We start from the raw sequence: 20487 nt of genomic DNA, 5'->3' as shown, positions 1-20487 counted from the left end.
TCCTATGGGAATTAACACACCATTCTTTCATGCCCCTATTTCTCGGTCCACACTGCACAGATCACCACCAAACTTTCCATGACAACCAGAACCTTCTTTGACACTTTCACTTGAAAATTTCATGAAGATTGGTCAAACAAGACCAATGTCAAAAAATGCTTTTCCTACAGAAACTGGGTACTAACTATAACTACCTACTGGCAACCGCCATTAGTTAATTAATATATATACATATATATATATATATATATATATATATATATATATATATATATATATATATATATATATATATATATATATATATATATATATATATATATATATATATTCACAGAAAAAACCATAGGTTTTACACACGTTATAGTTAGGAAGTAGCATTTAAAAAACCTATGAAATTCACTGAAAAAACCATAGGTTTGACACATGTTATAGTTAGCTGGAAATTTTACTGACATAAAACCAATGAAATTCCACGTTATAGTTAGTTGGACTCACTATAACTTGCGCGTGCAATGCACTGCTGATGACGTCACATATTACATCACTCATGACATGGTCAGTGACATCACTGATGACACCATCCTTGTGACATAGTGACAGACCTCCTTTCACTGTAATGTAACCCTTGAGACACATATTCAAAAATATAAACTGAAATTTAAAAAAAAATGGAGATACCTATATCAGTTACAACAAGCAATTCAGTAATTCCACTATCTATATACACATCCACTCATTCACCAACAGTTCTATATAGTCACTCATACATATACTCACTCATCATATGAAGTGATACACCTATACATCCTGTTACACACCGACAGTCATCCAAAAGTTACTCACACACATATTCACACGTGCAAATAAACTATTGAACATCCATTTATTTGAATATAGAGTTATAAACACACTTCCACCTTACTTCTATTGAAAATTACACATATTTATTCTCTTAAACAATCACTTATAGAAACACATACTTATTTAAACAGGAACTCTTACAATCTCTTACTCTCACATATACTCACTTATATACATCAATATTCATATATACTAGATTAAAACATATGTAGTTAGTGATAAAGACACTAGTGAGACAGTCATTCACTCACTAACAAACACATATAGACACTCATCCACCCATACAGTCCTGTACATATGCTGTCTTCAAAACACATACAAACAGAGAGTCAGTCACTCATGCATCTATGTGCTAAGTAATACCCCCACCAAACCATATAGACACTCATACTGATACTAATAAAAATATCTAATAACCCATATACATACGCATGTAGCTACTTACCAACACATGTAGCCACCTATACACAAAGTGAAACACTAATATATATATTTAAATATTTAAACATAACTCACTAATATTTATTTTTCAGAAAGACACATATTCACTGGATGGTGTCATCAGTGATGTCATGAGTGATGTCACTGACCATGTCATGAGTGATGTAATATGTGACGTCATCAGCAGTGCATTGCACGCGCAAGTTATAGTGAGTCCAACTAACTATAGCGTGGAATTTCATTGGTTTTATGTCAGTAAAATTTCCAGCTAACTATAACATGTGTCAAACCTATGGTTTTTTCAGTGAATTTCATAGGTTTTTTAAATGCTACTTCCTAACTATAACGTGTGTAAAACCTATGGTTTTTTCTGTGAATTTCATTGGTTTTTAAAATGCTAATTCAGAAAAATGTCGTGTATGCAACCTATACTTTTGGCAATAAAGTTCTGGCAATATTTTTTTCGAAAACAAGCCGTTTTCTTCACTGTTCAAGTTGCATAGAGACTCCTTGTAAAGCGATACAGAATTCGAAAGTCTGTACCTTGCCTTTTTTTAAACACATTAAAATTTGTCTGTAAATAAAAATAGCCTTACTAAACTTTTGTGCGCGACCCGGTGTGCGCACTCTCGGCAACAGTTGTCAATAAAATGGATATCGCATTTCCAGGCTTTCGTGCGCGACCGAGTGCGCGCACCTGCCTATATATTTCGTGAAAACTTTGCAATTTGAACTTTCCAAAAACAGCTCCAGGAGCATATTATAAAGGGCGTTTATCGGCTTTCGAACGTGCGCGACCGTGTGCGCGCAACCGCCTGTATATATATTTCGGGAAAAGTTCGCGATTGCAACTTATTAAATTTCTTCATACACCCACCATAGAACTTATACTACTCAGAAGATATATTAAATCCGGATATGTTTCGATTTACTCCTTTTCACGTTTTGAAATTGGACCGCTACTTCCAACCAGATACTATCACCGCGTACACGTCCTGAGACGCGCATGTGAAGTCATGTGACTTGAAAACAACACTTCCAATTGGTTCCTAGTAGTTTCTATGCTGCGTCAATACCTACGCCTGCTTCAAACACATGCACAGTTTTGAAACAGCATGGGCCTGAAAGTCACTGAGTGAAATATCATACATTACAGTCAGCCACTTTCAAGACGCATTCCTTCAGAGGAACACTTACCGTTTATTAGAGGTAGATCGTCCGACTCCACCGGAAAACACCCCTAATAAAAAAGACATATATATAAAATGCGGACTAGCCGCTGTATCGTACTAGCAAACTTTAACTTAAAACTCGTTAGAGAAAACAAAAGGAATCGAACAAAATCAATAGGCCACTGATAGGATCTCTTTTTGACCTTGCTAAAATAGAAACATTAGGAACAACCCCTCATGAGAAATATGAAACTAGTGAAACTAGTGAGAGAAACCGAGCTCGACGCCATCTTGCCCCCTTTTAGGCCCCATCACGAACATAGATAGCCCTACATAGCAAAACGTGATCTTATCGCCTGCCCAACTTCAGATCTGACCCCCCCCCCTTTTGCTCTCATGTCATGTCGGAATGTCCGGCTGTAGATTACAATCACATGTTCCATTTGGGAGGGGAAACGACATCAGAGCGACAAATACTAGAAATATACCACACGACAGCAAAATAACAGATTAAAACGTTTTTATTCTTGAACAAAAATATATTAAAACAACTATGGAGAACCATTACGCGAATAGTCCGGAGGCGACACCATGCGCCAAGGCCTGTCCCCAGGATGAACCAAGGAATCCGTTCCTGGGACCGTGGCAAAGAGCAGCCGGTCGCCATCGGCCGGAGAAGGCATGGGCCCGACCCGAGATGTAGTTGTCTTCCCATTCTCTTCCTCTTTCGGCGCCTTGCAGGCCACGAGGGGGGGATGTCTTGCATATGCCTCCGACCCCCCCCCTCTCTTCATCGCCTGGTCCGGCCATAACAAATGTCAGCAAAACGCCGTGGGGTACACTGGGAGGGAGAGACGACGCGGACGATAATCTTTCGGGGCCTTGCAGGCCACGAGGGGGGATGTCTTGCATATGCCTCCGACCCCCCCCTCTCTTCATCGCCTGGTCCGGCCATAACAAATGTCAGCAAGACGCCGTGGGGTGCACTGGGAGGGACAGGCGGCGCGGACGAGCCTCCTTCGCCTCCCCACGTGCAGGCCCCTCACCTGCACCCCCAACGCTCCACGCACCCGTCAAAGGACTCGTCCACTCTTGCGGTGCAGCGACGCTCCATGCACCTGGCAAAGGACTCGTCCACTGTGGCGGTGCAACGATGCTTCGCCCGACAGGCTTGAGTCCATCAGCTCCTGCAACCCAGTGACTGCCGGTGGTTGCAGATCTTTCCTTTCAAAATGCTGCCAACAATATTTTCTGAATGGCGTAGCCACGAGACGTTGGCGCTCTCATGCTGACGCCAGCCTCAGTTTGAATGACCAACAATCCGGGGCGCGGCGCGGAGCGCGTAACGTAAGCATAACAGGTCATGTGACTTGTTAAGGCTTTTCATTGGTTTAGAAATATTTTTATGAGCATATTTGACTATTTTATTAAAGACACTACACATAACCTGTTTTTCAAGTTATGTTTAATTTTAAATGAAACGGTTTACATTTTCACTTTTTATTTCCAGTAAATTTGAAAAATAAATGTTTATAGTTCCATATGCTGAAGCACGTCAGCTTCCCACCCTATGTCATACAATTCTGACAAATCGGCATCCTCATCATGTTCTTCATCATCCTCAGGATTTAAATCATCTAAGGGTTCCACTTCCACTGACGTTTCAATGACATGTTCAACAATAAGATCGAGACCAACGGATTGCTCATTATCACTCATGGTTAATGTCCTTATCTTTAAAGAAAGAGAACAACAATGAGATGTTGCAGAGTAAGAGACAAATCTCAGACACTATAATAGTAAAATTGTTTAACAACAGTAACATTTTGCAGCTATTATTTAGCCATGTCCAGCGATGCTGAGGAGGTGAGTCCTATGTCCAAGTTTTCAGTGAACAGGACTCATCTCTTTTTAACCTTCGATAAGCTTCACCAACTCTGTGTCCCCTGCTCATACTTAAATGTAAAGGAGCAGATTTATGTTAACTGGCGCATCCCCAGAGATGCACCAGTTAATGTGCACCGCTGCTCTGCCACCCATGGTGTGCCGCATTTACAATGTGGAGCACCATTTACTCGCAGTGACAAAATGGCGGTCAACACTTCCTGATTTCCTTCGAATCGAACGTTAACAGACGTCACGCAGCAAAAAAAAATTCCGCTCGCGCGCAGCCCCTCCTTCCCCAAAGTAGCAATGTTGGGCTACTTTTGGGCTGCTTTCTAGTAGGGTTTTTGAGCGTCAGAAAGTCTACAAAAGCCGTCGGCAACGGCCTGGGGTGGAGAACCATTACACGAATAGTCCGGAGGAGACACCACACGCCAAGGCCTGTCCCCAGGATGAACCAAGGGATCCGTTCCTGGGGCCGTGGCAAAGAGCGGCCGGCCGCCATCGGCCAGAGAAGGCATGGGCCCGACCCAAGATATAGTTGTCTTCCCATTCTCTTCTTTTTTCGGTGCCTTGCAGGCCACAAGGGGGATGTGACATACCTAATAGTATACCTCATATATATCCGACCTCCCCCTCTCTTCATCGCCTGGTCCGGCCATAACAAATGTCAGCAAGACGCCGTGGGGTCCACTGGGAGGGAGAGGCGGCGCGGACGAGCCTCCCCAAATGGAGGCCCCTCAGCTGCACCCCCAACGATCCATGCACCCGGCAAAGGGTTCGTACTCTGTGGCGATATAGGGACACTCCACGAGCCCAGCAAAGCGTTCGCATACTGTGGCGGTATAGGGACGCTCCACGAGCCCAGCAAAGGACTCGCCCACTGTTGCGGTACAGCGACGCTCCACTCACCCAGCAGGGTCTCGTCTCCTGTGGCGGTGCAACGATGCTTCGCCCGACAGGCTTGAGTCCATCTGCTCCTGCAACCCAGTGACTGCCGGTGGTTGCAGATCTCCTAAAAATGGCGGTCGACTTTGCAGGAATGGGCCTGGCGTGAAAAGTTGGCCTGGTCACCTGTTAACCAGAAAATGGGCCCCTGTCTTTCCTTTCAAAATGCTGCCAACAATATTATATCAAACTCTGCATCGGTACTTACTTATAAATGCAGAAACAACTCAATTAACACAAGGGCTCTTTTCAGAGCCACCTTATATCAAAGCACTCAAACTTCTGATTTATCTCCATTTTCACACTTTTGTAAATAGGTGTGCGCGCCCGAGTGCGCGCACCCCGCAACTTTTTCGAGAAAAAAATATATATATTTTCGCTTTTGAGGACCTTACTGCACACCCTGAGAAAACCTACGCAGCAAAACAATCTCTACCTTCTCCCCTTTCCATGTTCCAACGCTTTGAAATGACAATATATTTACTCGCAGTGACAAAATGGCGGTCAACACTTCCTGATTTCCTTCAAATCGAACGTTAACAGACGTCACGCAGCAAAAAAAAATTCCGCTCACGCGCAGCCACTTGGGTGCGCGCACGCATGCGCGCCTATAGATATGTAATTGACTTTAACTTTAATTTTCTCAACAACTACTGAACGGATTTACACCATTCCAAAAAAAGCGTAATCTGCGAGCCAGACTGTACAGTTTTGCCAAATTTCTTATAAATCCATGCACCCGTTCGACCTGTAGCCGAGTCTAAAGGTCCTATGGAAAATAACATGGAGAAAACACGTTTTGGGACCCCCCTTTTATCTCAGCCCCCACTTGACCAATCCCCCCCAAACTTTTAGGGAAGGAGCGCAGCGGACTGAGCCATCTTCTTTGAGAAATTCGCTAAGATTCTTCAACCAGGGCCAAAGTTATTCCAAATAGAATGTTGAGCATTTCCTATGGAAACTAGGTCCTAACTATAACTACCTACTGGCGACCGCTGATGACATCACTGATGACATCTCAAATGACATCACTGATGACATAATTGATGACATCTCAAATGACATCGCTGATGACATCACAGATGACATCTCAAATGACATCACTGATGACATCACTGATGACATGTCATTTGACATTACTGATCACATCACTGATGACATCATTCATGTGATTATACGATGAACCTCTTCAGACTCTAATATAACCTTAGATACACTCAGTGTAAACAGACACTCACAGACTGTCACTCATCCATGGAGTTACTCACACACCTAGTCAGTCATGCAAAGAATCAATCACACCTCCATTTCCTCAACTATACAGTTATACACACCTTACTCATTCAAACATATACTAACACATATTTACTCTCTTATACAATCCCTGATACAAGTTCACAATGATCCATACAGCCACTCACACATTCACTGGCTCTTATGCACAGTTATTTATATATGTCAACTCTCACATGTACTGTGTTTTACATATGTACTTACACCTCCCAGCCACCCACACACACACTCAGTCTCCCATACAAATACTTGGGCAACCAATCAATAACCCATATAGTTACTCATATAGCTACTGATCAACACATGCAGCAGTTTACAGAACAACAGACATAATGATGCACAAATTAAGACAGTTTAGTCACTAACCCATGCACTCAGTGAGACACATTTAATCACTCACTTATACAGCCAGTCATGCACCTACTAAATCCTTCATCCAGACACTTATACATCCACTCATTCTTCAATATGTAAGACATATTTTAACTTTACAGAAACATACAGTCACTGGATGTTGTCATCAGTGATGTCATCAGTGATGTCATTTGAGATGTCATCAGTGATGTCATCAGTGATGTCACTGACCATGTCATGAATGATGTAATATGTGACATGATCAGCAGTGGATTGCGGGTGCGCGATATATAGTTAGTGCAACTAACTATATATGCGAATTTCAATGGTTTTGTGTGAGTAAAATAAAGTTTTGTAAATGTTAATTCCTAACTATATATGGTCTATAACCTATGGTTTTTTCAGTGAATTTTCAAGGTTTTGTAAATGCTAATTCCTAACTATATATGGTCTATAACCTATGGTTTTTTCAGTGAATTTCAATGGTTTTTTAATAGCAAATATCAAAAGCTGTAAAATGTATTCTTCTTTTAAAGGAAAAATGTATTTTATATGTATTTAATATAATTTTTTTATGTATATAAATTTTTTGAGGGAACAAATTTATCAACTATCATGCTGAAGAAGAGTGTGGGGAAAAAAAAACAAAGAGGAGAACTAAGAGGAAAGAACAATCAGTTCAAAAATACAATTGCTTTAAAGCATGAAGTGCTTTTCCACACATTTACATTTAAATAACCCATATTTGAACATACAAAATATCTACAGAGGAGACGGTGTACATTGAATTTTAGACTCTTCATTGGTACCTACATGTTGGTACTTACATCACCCACACAACACAACAGCTCTATTCAGAGCTACCCTACCTCAAAGCACTCTAAAATATTATTTTACTATTTCCCTTGGTTTTCCCCTTGTTACGCTTTCCGGAACACTACCCGGTGCGCGGACCGGGCGCTAACCGTGCGGAAATTTGAATTTTTTTTTTTACATATATGGGCCTCCTCAGCCATCCTCAGAAAACCTAGGGGGTCAGGATATGTCTCCCGTGCCCCCTTATACCCATTCTCAACATTGTTTATCCTCCATCTTGTGAATAAATTCGTCCGAAACACAAGATGGTGGACTCCCGTTACGCTACCGGTGAGCTACCCGGTTCGCGTACAGCGGTTAAGCCTTGATCACGTGATCAAGGCTTAACCGCTGAAACGCGTTGTTTGTTTGCCGCATTAAATCGTTTTTCACAGAAGGAAGGTGTCCGAGTATCTTTTGATATACGAAAAGATTGCTGAAAGAATTGTTTGGACTCTCGGTATCCAAACTCGGACCGCCCGATGACAGCTTTATAACCTGACCGGGGATCGTGGAGAGAATTTTTTTTTATATATATATATATATAAAATATATATATATATATCTATATATCTATATCTATATATCTATATATATATATATATATATATATATATATATATATATATAAATAAAATATATAAATATATGTATATTTTGTATTTACGTCTTTTGACTAATACAGATGATTGTCTTTTTATTGACTGTTAAATGGTAACAATGGTTTCTACCTGAAACAGTGGCAAATATAAATGAAAGCATGTTAGAACTGGGGGTCTCTAGTTGGCAGAGGTAGGTACCACTGTCCAAATAGGGACCCTTGCTTCTAGTCAGGGTAAGGAGGAAACCCTCTGGGATAACCCCTGCTCACCCCCTTGGTAGCTTGGCACGAGCAGTCAAGGCTTATCAAAGGCAATGTGTAAAGTATTTGTACCAACACACTGTAACACAGTGAAAACACCACAAACTGACTCCACAACAGTTTAGAAAAATAAAGGTATTTAATCTAAACTACACAAGACCAAACAAAACAACAAAATTCCAACATACTCAGTTCAAGAATATGGTTTCAAAAGAGTTCTTAAGATTGCGTTAAAATAATCCACAGTTGCGTGAAAATAGTTCACAGTTGCGTCACGTTTAGCCAACAGTACCTTTGAATGTGACAAAGTTCCAAAACAGAAGCTGGTGTGGTGGAAAACAAGCAATGCGTCACTCCTGAGACCTTGGGGAGGCGATGCGACAACCCCGCTGGATGTAGCGGGCATGTTGCGACAAATCCGGTCTGTATGGGGAGGGAGGCGATACCTTTTATGGATTCCGGTGCCAAGGATCCGTAGTAGAAAAAGCTCGCATAGGCATGATGTAATGATCTTTGAGGACTGCAACAATCTCCGGGGCGATGATGTGCGGTCCAGCGGCGATCTTCCTCTCGCAGCTCCTCGATGCGATGGCTCTGTGACGATGTTCGCAGCAACTTGATGCGGTCCGCAAGCAAGTGGTGCGACGATCTCACCCAGTGACGACAGGTTCTGCGACAATACTCGCAGCGATGGTAATTTTCCTGCACCAGCCTGGTGCTTCGCACAAACGAAGGATGCAATAACTCTGGCAACGTCAACAGGCGCTGCGACGATCTCGGCCTTCGTAGCAGCGGGAATTTCCTCGCACTGACGGGATGCGCTCCACAAGCGAGCGATGCGATAAAACTTTCAGAAAGTCTTTCAAATCTTGGTTTCTAGCTTCCCAATACAGGCCCAACTTCCAGAAGCACCACAACTGGCCCATACACTCTAGGAAGGACAGAACTCTCTCAGTAGAGTTCAGGGAAGCTGGGGGTGAAGTCCTTTTGTTCCTGGGACTTCTTAACAGGGAACCAGCTCTTCTCAGGCCCTTGGAGATTCCTTCAAGCAAGGGGACACAGCACAAAGCAAAGTCCTTCCCCTCTCCTTGGCAGCAAAGCAACAGCAGGTCAGTCCAGCAGAGCAACAGCAGGACAATCTTCCTTCTTCAGTTTCAGCTTTCTCCTTGGCAGAGGTTCCTTCTTGATTCCAGGATGATCTCATTGTCTGTAGTCTGAGTTCCTGTACTTAAACCCCTAAAAGTCTTTGTTCCCTTTGTGCAGGAGGGCTCTGAGCCCGGTCTGAACCAGTTCTGGGTGTTCCTTGAGCACTTTGTTTTCCTGGCCTCTCCTTTCCTTTCAGAGAGAGGGGCAGGGTCGTCAGCCGCCCAGCAGGAGGTGGAGCCAGCATTGTGGAAGGCAGGCACAGCCCTATTCAGGCCCAGGTGCTACCCCATCCCACCACTCTAGATGCAGTTGGAGATGGTCAGCCCAGGGATGGTCCACTCAGCCTCGGGGAGCCACCCAGCCCCTGTCACTCACAAACCAGACATTGAATTCACAAACAGGTCAAGGCACACAGAAAGGTCAGACAAAAGAACAGCAACTTTCTAAAAGTGCTGTTCTCAAACACAGGATTTAAAAACAACTTTTCCTAAAAGATGTGTTATTTAAATTATGAGTTCAGGCATACCAGACTTTTATGTCCTATCTTGCTCCTATGGGAAGCCACTGTAGCCTGCATACCCCATGATAGCCAATGGGGCAAAATAGCCTTACAATAGTGAAAAACGAAAATGGCTGTAATTCAATACCAGTGCGTGTCACCTGCACTAGTACATGGTCTACCTTTCACCTACAATGCACCCTACCCAAGGGGGTACCTTGGGCCTTCCATAGGGGTGACCAATGTGTACAGAAAGGGAAGGGTTAGGCCTGTTCAGTAGGGACACTGGCCAGGAGGACATGGCAGTTCACAGATTGCACACAGGCACTGCGGTGGCAGGCCTGGGACACCATTTTAGGGCTACTCATGTGGGTGGCACAATCAGTGCTGCAGGCCGTCTAGTAGCGTTTGTTATCACCAGTCCTGGCACACTCAGTGCACTTTACTATGGACTTCTTGGTGATACAAATATGCCAATCATGGATAACCAATCACAATAACAATTTACACAGTGAGCACTTGCACTTTGACACTGATCAGCAGTGGCAAAGTGCCCAAAGCATCTAAACCAGCAAAAAGGAAATCCAGCACAGCATCAAAAATACAGGAGGTAGAGGCAAAACGATAGGGGGAAACCAGGCCAAGGATGCCAGGTCTAACAAAGCATCACTGTGATTAAAATGTTTTCACAAAATCAACATGAGGAATAAAGGAAGCATGTTGAGCATACATAAAACATCCTAATCAATTCAAGGCTAGTGAGCATAATAGATATTATAACTAAAAGCTAAAAACTGTGTGCACAACATTAGAACTGCTTTTAAACTGGACGGGGATAGGTTCTCTCAGCTGACCTAGTCCAAGGCAACTCACTGTCCTTCAGTACCCTGGCGATTTCCCCCCTATCATGTAGAGCTACGCCAGTCCTGTAAGGAGGTCAGACTTTATGTTTCCAGAGCAATCTGAGGCTGTATTACACAAAGTGTTCTGGGAAAGCAACAGGCATTGGTGCCCACTTTGTGCCCTCTCGGGGACCCTTGGTATTAAAAAAGGGGGCACAGATGTGTGTGTGGCACTTTCTGTAGTACTGATAGTGCTGGCACACATATAGCACCCCATGCAAGTGAGGTAACCTCTTTGCCTGTGCCGCCACGCCGTATTATGGGTAACGGCGAAAGGGTAAAAAAGCTGTCAGGAGGCACACTGAAAGTGTGTGCCACAAAAAGGTGGCACACTCTGTGCATCCCCAGATGGCAGCCCTCTGGACGGGAAGGGGTCCGATGGCCCCTGAGACATTCCCTTGCAAGAAGGTGCGGTCACTCACTGCACCCGCCTACAATGTAATCTCTCTCCCTTCTTGAAAGTGCAGGAGGATTGCTACCTGAACCCTAAAACATGGAACAGCTTTTAAATAGCTACTCTGTATTTTGCTTGGGGGCAGCGCATTTTCCTCAGCTGCCCTGAGGGCAACGCGTGTTCACAGCTGTGCTGAGGGCAGCACATTCAGCATAATAGGGCACACTTTTTCTGTTTACGCCCTGCACCCCTTTTAAAAGGTGGGCTGTGGTGCAAACAGGGTAAGGGTGCACTGTGCATAATACCGCCCCTGGTGCACGCAGGAAATGGCACAATAGTATTGCCTTGCAGTAACTTGGCTTCTGTGATCAAACACTGGCTTCTAGTGGGTGCACAAAATAAACTATTTTAAGGAATAGAGGGGTTTGTCATAAAGGAGGTAAAATGTGGTATTATTTTCTTAATTCTGGCTATGTTTTGCTGCTCTACGTATTGTGTCCTATTGTACTGTAATTGGATTTATATGGCGCCTCTTGTCCTATTATGGGGTGCTGAAGTGCACTATTGGATGGGTAGCATGGCCCAACATAGGGGGGTGCTTGATTGGAAGTGTGTTGTACTTGCTGTGAGCCTATGTGGGATGTGTTTATTTCATTTGTTAGTGACTGGAGTGCTGATCTTATAGTATCTTGGGTCGCTGCACTTAGCAATGTGATGGAGAAAGGAAAAAGAGAGATAGGACTTGGGCAGGATATAACTAACTCACAGATGTACATTTCTCTGCATGACCCATTTTGAATGTATGGTTATTACCTACAATGTTCAGTGTTTCCACACTCGTCTTGAAGACTGACCCTGTCCCAGTCCCTGTTTCCTCTGCTGCTCTTTCAGAGTGGCTTTCGACTGACCCCTCTGCAGTAATGCCTAGGAAATAGCTCTGTATGCATTGTTAAAGACCATTCCTTTCTTTATCAGACCTATAGTTTAGGGCACTATATTCCCATGGCAATGTAAGCACAATGCAGACTCTGCGGGACACAGAGTCTATAATTAGAAGGATGAACAATTCTGGGAGACAAAAGAGCTACTTTCACAGTGGAGTAACAAATGTCACCCCAGGGTGTTTTTGGAGACATTATAAACAGCAGTAACTCTACCAAAACTATTCTATTGGCAACGTGATTAGCAGCTACAATAAACTGGGTACATTTTATTTTCGAAGTCTTCCAAAACACTAGTGGTGGAATAAAAGGGCCTCTTTTAAATTTGTTGCAGAGCCTCCTTCAGAGTCATCCAAACAGTATAGCGCTAAATATTGTAGCCTTCATTGCAGGACCTGGTGACAAAGGTATGCTAATAACAACCTGAAACCATCAACATGGAAGTTCAGTCAGTCGGTGCTTAATTTGAATCGGTGGTTTCCGGTGCTCAGCATCGCACTTAATCAACACCTGCGCTATAGTTTCATGAGCACCACTCAAGGACACACTCATTTTTGGTAGGTGATTAGGTGATTTGTCCTGAATCACGGGATGTTGAGCTTTTGCCGAGACTTGAACCTGGTTCTCCAGCTCCAAAGTTGACAGCTCTGGCAATTATGCTACATCCTCTCCCCACTTCCTGGTTAATAGTTGGCTCTGTTTTAGGTGGTGTTACAGAAGAAACGGGCTGGTGCAAACTGGCTCCTGACGAAAGCCCTGGCACTTATATTTTTACAAATTTACCACTGCAGTCAGTGTAGAGTAAGGGCCTGATGTACTATTGTTCCATTTGCAAAAAGTGGTCACAAATTGCATACCAGCTTTTTTCGACCATAATAGTATTTTGCGAACTTACTTATGTATTAATAGGTCGGTTACCAAATACAGACCAACCTGCCCAATAATAGTCATTAGGCAAGTTACAATTTGTGACCCCCGTGATTGGCTGCAATCAACGAGATTGTGACCTGCAAGCGCAAATCACCATCCCCGTGATTGCATTCCAAAACAGCAAACTTTTTGTTAAGCAACCCTTGTACCTCCGCCTTTTCAAAGCAGTTACTACACCAACTTGTGGGTCACTAATTTATCAATAATTTACAACTCCAACAGCGCCTCAAGATTCTCACGGGTGAAGCAGCTGCGCTATGCAAATCCTTCTTGATGATTGATTGAGGTCGTAACCATTGATACACTAATTTTCCCAAAAATAGGACTAAGCTAATCACAGAGTTTGTATTCACAAAAGGTTGTTGCACAAAGTTTTCCTTAGGGCCTTGCTGAGGCACTGCCAAATGCTGGGGTTGCCAAATATCAAGGCTGACTGGCTTTGTTTCAACTTTATGCCTCTTTCTTCCACTATCCTCCTCTTCCTGTCTCTTTGTCTCACTCCTACAAGTTCTTTTTCATCTCTGCTGTGTTTTTAGATCTCTTTTTCATTGACTGCATCAATAATATTAATTGAGTCAGAAAAAAGGCTTTACATAAACAGAAATAATCAACATAAGGGGGCTCAATATTCTGGAAGGAAACAGCCTTTATAGAATGGAAATTAAATACCAAAACCATCAGCGCATAAACATGGATCCGCTACTGTTTCAGGGTACCAACCTGGAGAGAATCCTGTTGTGTAGAGCACGGGTACTCATAGTACGGCCTGCGGCCGCTAGCGGCCCGGCAAGCCTTCCCTGGCGGCCCGCGGACCTTGCAGTACCAGTGTTTTATAAAAACATTTTTAAAGAGTGTCTGCAACCGGAGCTCAACTCCTAGAGACTCTGCTGCTCTGTAGGGGCCGGGTAATTAATTTCAGCGATAGTCAGAGTGGAGCTGCAGGGGCCTAAGAAGAGGTGAAATACTACAAAGCCCCATTAACATGCAAATGGTCTTTTAAAGACCTGTGAAGTGCTCGGGTGCGGTTGTGTGCGTGTGTCTGTGTGTCGCCAAGAAGCTGTCTCAGCCCGGGATGACACACAGGCAGGGTGAGATGACAGAGAGTGACAGAGGGAGGTAGAGGGAGGGAGACAGAGGGAGAGGGAGGGAGGTAGAGGAAGACAGAGGGAGACGGAGGGAGGGAAAGGGAGGGAGACAGAGGGAGAGGGAGGGAAAGGAAGGGAGACAGAGGAAGAAGGAGGGAAAGGGAGGGAGAGTGCGACAGAGAAATAGAGACTGAGAAATGGAGACTGAGAAAGGGAGACAGAGAAAGGAAGACAGACAGAGGGAGGGAGAGAGACAGACAGAGGGAGGAGGGCAACAGAGGGAGGGAGGCAGAGGGAGGGTGACGGAGTGAGGGAGGCGGGGGAGGGAAGCGGAAGTGAGGGAGTGAGGGAAAGGGAGTGAGGGAGTGAGGGAAGGGGAGTGAGGGAGTGAAGGAAGGGGAGTGAGTGAGGGAGGGAAGGGTAATGAGGGAGGGAGTGAGGGGAGTGAGGGTGGCGGAGGGAGGGAGGGAGTGAGGGAGGCAGAGGGAGGGAGGCGGAAGTGAGGGAATGAGGGAAGGGGAGTGAGGGAAGGGGAGTGAGGGAGGGAGTGTGGGAAGGGGAGTGAGGGAGGGAGTGAGGGGAGGGGAGGGAGGGAAGGGGAGTGAGGGAGGGGGAGTGAGGGAAGGTGAGTAAGATGAGTGAGGGAAGGGGAGTGAGGTAGGTAGTGAGGGAGGGAGTGAGGGAAGGGGAGTGAGGGGGAGTGAGGGGGAAGTGAGGGGGGAGTGAGGGAGGGAGTGAGGGAAGGGGAGTGAGGGAAGGGGAGTGAGGGAAGGGGAGTGAGGAAAGGGGAGTGAGGAAAGGGGAGTAAGGGGAGTAATTTTTTTGGAGTGAGGGAAGGGGAGTGAGGGAGGGAGTGAGGGAGGGAGGGAAGGGGAGTGAGGGAGGGAGGGCGGGAGGGGAGTGTGGGAGGGAGAGGGGGAAGGAGGAGCGGGGGAAGGGGAGTGAGGGTGAGGGAAGGGCAGTGAGGGTGAGGGAGGGTGAGGGAAGGGGAGTTAGGGATAGGGAAGGGGAGTGAGGGATAGGGAAGGGGAGTGAGGGAGAGGGGAGGGGAGTGAGAGAGATGGAAGGAGAGTGAGGGAGAGGGAAGGAGAGTGAGGGAGAGGGAGGGAGAGGGAGGAGAGGGAGGGGGAAGGAAGGAGAGGGTGAGGGAGGGAAGGAGAGGGAAGGAGAGGGAGGGGAGGGAAGAAGAGGGAAGGAGAGAGAGGGAGTGAGACAGTCTGAGTGAGAGAGAGTGAGGGTGTGTGAGGGGGAGTGAGGTAGAGTGGGGGGAGTGAGGGAGAGAGGCAGTCAGAGTGAGTGAGACAGAGGAAGACAGGGAGAGAGGGAGAGAGAGGGATGGAGGGAGGGAGACAGAGAGAGATAGAGGGAGAGAGACAGAGAGAGAGATAGAGGGAGGGAGATTGAGGGAGAGAGGGATGGAGGGAGGGAGGGAGACAGAGAGACAGAGAGAGATGTGTGTATGCCGAGTCTGGTGGCTCAGTGGACGAAGACATCCGCTGCAGGGACCTGTGTTCAACCTCATGGTCACAGTTCTTTTTGTTACTCTAGCCCCTCCCTCTCCCCCACTGACCCCGCCCCCACACCACACTGTAAATTTAGCCCCCGAGAGAAAGTTTGTGAGTACCCATGGTGTAGAGGGACACCATGGGGCTTCCTTATTTCCCACAACTTCTATCCAGTCAGGCCATGTCCCTAAATGGAATCATCAGGTATGTGTAGGACTCTAGAGAAACCAAGAATCACAGGAACGCATATCACCATCAGCTTTCGAGACAAAGATGGTGCTGGTGTGCCCAACTTTTCGCAACTGAGAAAATTGTTCTGCACTTTCAATAAGGGTTGATAAATCTCAAGATTGACTAGTACTGCCACGGTAGGGAATGCTTCATGGCACAGAGACATCGGAGTGTTATGTAGAGGCAGAAGATCACCCAGGACCACAATAATGATCTAGCAGGCCAGCGCTTTATCTGTATATTTGTTTGAACTGTTGCATAGAGGGACGCAGACAGGCTTGCCTTTAGCGCCCTTCTCTCTGCTTCCAGTCTAAAATAGGGCGTGAATGGATGGCATATCCCAACTGGCAAGACCAGAGAGTCACCTCCAATACGGCACCTCTAAAATGGCACCGTTGAAAGTAAAGTAAAAATGGGTGATGCTCTAACCGTAATACAGGCGGACCATAAAGTTAAATTAAAATAAGCATTGGCAAAGCCAAAAGGATTAAAATAGGCATTGGCAAAGCCAAAAGGTCTCGTCTATGCAAGAGATATTGTCTTTCTGAATGTGTTCCAGCCAGACGGAAGGGACTGTATGGAACGGGGGCTGCCTCTTCCCTAGAGTAGAGCGTGTTGAATTCTGCACTAGAGACAGTCAAGTTCCCTTACTAGCTTCTGGGCTACTGCCAATGAAAATGTATTACATGTGGCACTGACACCTTTCAATACATGTGCTCCAAAAGGCTTTTTAAGGCCTTCTTTGGCACAGCAGTGGGAACTGGCAAGGTTAAAATGACTGAAATACCAGAGGGAGGGCCTTCAAAGGCGTAGAGAACGGCATACTTTGATGCATGGTGACAGAAAGTGCAGTAGAAAACATTTCTTACACACAAAAAGCTCCTCAGATGCTAACAGTTTTTATGCAGCACTTTACTGCAGATTTTTGCTTCTTCGTAGTGCCGTCAAAAATACAGGTGGACCTATTGCCAAACCGAATGGTACACATTCTGTTGACACTAGAAATTGAAAACCGGAGTCAGTAGCGCGGGGATCTACTTTATTATCTGTAGGGCACACAGAGATCTTAGCAGCAAGCACTTAACGCAATGATATTTTCCAACAACTTTGATGCACTTGCAAAAAAGCAAAAAAAATTCTGTTACTTATTATTTTGTGTATAAAGGAAACCGAGAGAAATGAAAAAGGACCCCTATGAATTGTGAAAGACTTGTCCACATGAGCAAGTGTTTTGCTACTGAGGAGCACACCGGCTTCTGGTCTGCTAGCCAGGGTCAAGAAGTCCCTGCCGTTGGTAACATTAAGAAATCGGACATAAACACTGCTTTTTGCTAAAGCAGCTATTGTTAACATCTTTACCTAAACTAACTCACTGCTCATAGCGCTGCACAGCCTGCAATGGGAGGAGAGCGTTCGAGTGATGCACCTATCTGACGAACAGCACCAATCGAGGCAGCCTTAAAAATTAGAAGAAGCACGCTTGCGGTGCACCTGGGCATTAAACATGAACATAGGCTTGTTCTAGAAACATGTACACAGAGCTAAAATGGGCTGGGATAGAGTCATAGGTCCTCAAAGCAACTTTCAGAAGGGAAGCCAAATTGTGAACTCTAAAGTCCACCGGCCTAAACTGCAGGCAGGTCTTGGTGAACGGCGTAGACTACATCAATGGCACAAGCAGAAGGGTCTCTGGTGAACCACATGGGCAAAAGACAGAAGGTGGTGTTGCTGGCCCATATAGAAAAAAGGTGAACTCAACCAACAAATGAGTCTTAGTTTTCTCGTGAGACTGACGTCACTAGGGTACTAGGGTAACCAAACCCAAAGATTTTAACATTAGGATGCACTGCCATAAAAGAGTTCTTCAAAGTAATAAGAACCTGGATCAGGTCTTCGCACAAGAGATTGAGTCACAACCCAACACATAAGATCTGATTTTCTTCTGTTAAACCTAAGTCCTCCAGAAGCCACTCTGCTCCCCAGTTATGACAAATTCTTTCTGGTGGTACATTGCTCATCCTGGGCACCTGTAAGCTAAGTCACAAATATAAATGTGTCAACAGCATTAGATTGAATCAATGGGCAGTAATGTACGCGAAGGCCCATCAGGATTGAAAATCAATATCGCTTAAATAGGAAAGGCAGGTTGAGCTCTGCAGTACACCACAGAGGATAAGCACAGGTTCTGATGAGAACATGTCTCAACCTCGATCACAATGGTCTGTGCTTCATCTTCATTATAAGACATTGATGTCAATTAGTGGCTCGCCGGGTGTACCAGCCTCTTCTGCTGTCTCTCGCATCCTTCTAGCAGCCAATCCCATCCTGCCAATCAATCTATATTCCCCTGGGCCTCTTGGAACCTTTTAAAAATGTAACATTGACAGCAGTTAAATTGAACACTTGGATTCAGCGAATAACAAACAGGCTTTTAACTCACTGGTAATCGAGAAACTGCCTTCTACAAGTAGCAGACAAAACACCTTCTGATTTAATGATGTCACTTGATATCACTTTGTGTGATGTCACTGTGGGGGTGGAGGGGGTAGAGATTGTGGTATCACCTCGCCTACCACTGTCACATTTTATTGAGATCGGTCAAAAGACAGAAGAGCCAGCGCCCGATTTGTTTCAAGATCGCACCAGGTTTTCCAGGTCAACAAAATTGATATTCCACCCTGAAAGTCGTTTATACGTTTAGCAGGCTTACTACTTATGCCAACATGACTAGTGAATTGCCAGTGTTTTCATAATACATCATAGTTCTCTTTAAATGATTTTATCTGAAAACTCATTTGCAATGTGATTATTTATCAGACATTATACATCGCATAGATGGTCGGTACCTGAATGCTGCTTTTTTGATTAACTCCTGGGCAGGTCATTATTTGTGTATTTGTTTGATGCGTTCTTGTTTCTTTATTTGTGCGTATTGTTCTGAGGTTCAGATCATAGTTACTGTTTAGGCGGGTGTACCCTGTTTTCAGTGGCGATTCAGTGGGGGCAACAGAAATCGAAAGATGAAGAAAAGCTGCCGTAAAACAAGAGATGTCAGACTCATATGGTTTAGGTTAATCAGCGGGGTAGAAGTCCCCTCCCCCCTTGCAATACTGCCAGCAAAGATAGCAAAAAACTTGCATCATCACTTTCAGATGAGTTTGGGGAGTAGGTCACGAGAACCTCCCTAAGAGGCCCCATCTGAAGAAAAAAATCACTTTCCCGGTGCTAGAATTTTTAAACTTTCAGGCAAAATATCAGATTGCCATTGGGTTGCTCCCCTAGGAGCAAAGATATTTTAAGGTCATCTTGTGGTGACAACTTAGGGTAGCTGCTTAAGTGACTTCATTGCATAAACACACTTCCCTCACTCGGACCACAACTCTGGGGCCTCCCCCTACTGAAGGCCCTCAAAGGGCAAACCCACACCCCTCTCCTACAAGAATCGGCAAAGCTAAGTAACTGGTTAGTGTGGACCATGCAAAATCTGAGTAATACAACACCAACGTAAACGTAAAACTCTAAACTACCACGCTGTAATGTGATGGTAGCTATGTTCACTATGCCATTTGCTTTGGAATACTGCACATGTGCTGAGACACCAACATAGTACTTCATTTGTGTGTTTATTTAGTTTAGCACCAAACCTGGACGTCACATGCAGTCCTTGCACATACACATGCAACTAGTCATTGACGTATCGTGTGAAGCACAGCAGGGCCGCCAAACCCCCCTCACCTTCCTCTGGTGCTCGTCATAGTAGGTTTTGTCCCACTTCTGCTGCAGGTACTTGTTGCCGCACGGCAGGATGGGTTGGAAGGCGCGGTGCATGGTGAGCGGCGCGCGAGCACAGGCAATCTGTGCTCTCTTCACGGACTGGGAGCCTGTCACGGGAAGCGACGCCTTGGAGACTCGGCTGTGTTTGGAGCTGGTCATGTGGCGGTTGTCATGGCGCCATTGCGGTTAAGACTGAAGAATAGACCGTGGCGTTGCTACACCGTGTGACAGGCAGTAGGGCAGGCACGCTTCAGAGTTAGCGGTGCTTTTTCAAGGGGGGACCTCGCCTCATCGACATTTTCAGGCAAAATTCACCCCAGGTCCGACTGTAGAAACTCTTGAATGAGGAAAAAATAGCAGTATAATGAGATTTCAGTTCAACCCAGTTTTTCACTTGAAAAATACAA

General features: G+C 45.0%; 1 protein-coding gene across 2 annotated transcripts in view; it reads right to left on the bottom strand.

The window, feature by feature from the left end:
• CFAP97D2 (CFAP97 domain containing 2) overlaps positions 1–20199 on the bottom strand; it is a 136809-nt gene extending 116610 nt beyond the window's left edge. Inside the window, exon 1 of one of the 2 annotated variants that reach the window (XM_086934579.1) lies at positions 20042–20199. In XM_086934579.1, coding sequence (XP_086790705.1) covers positions 20042–20134 — 93 coding nt within the window. In that variant the 5' untranslated portion in view covers positions 20135–20199. Of the gene's footprint in view, positions 1–19152; positions 19231–20041 lie in introns of those variants that run through there. The other variant, XM_086934580.1, reaches the window with a different exon arrangement.
• Between the last annotated feature and the right edge of the window lie 288 nt (positions 20200–20487).

The sequence above is a fragment of the Lissotriton vulgaris genome, chromosome 8 (genome assembly GCF_964263255.1).
Source record: "Lissotriton vulgaris chromosome 8, aLisVul1.2, whole genome shotgun sequence".
In the NCBI taxonomy this organism is placed as follows: Eukaryota; Metazoa; Chordata; class Amphibia; order Caudata; family Salamandridae; genus Lissotriton; species Lissotriton vulgaris.
This window is presented reverse-complemented; position numbering and strand designations above follow the sequence as displayed.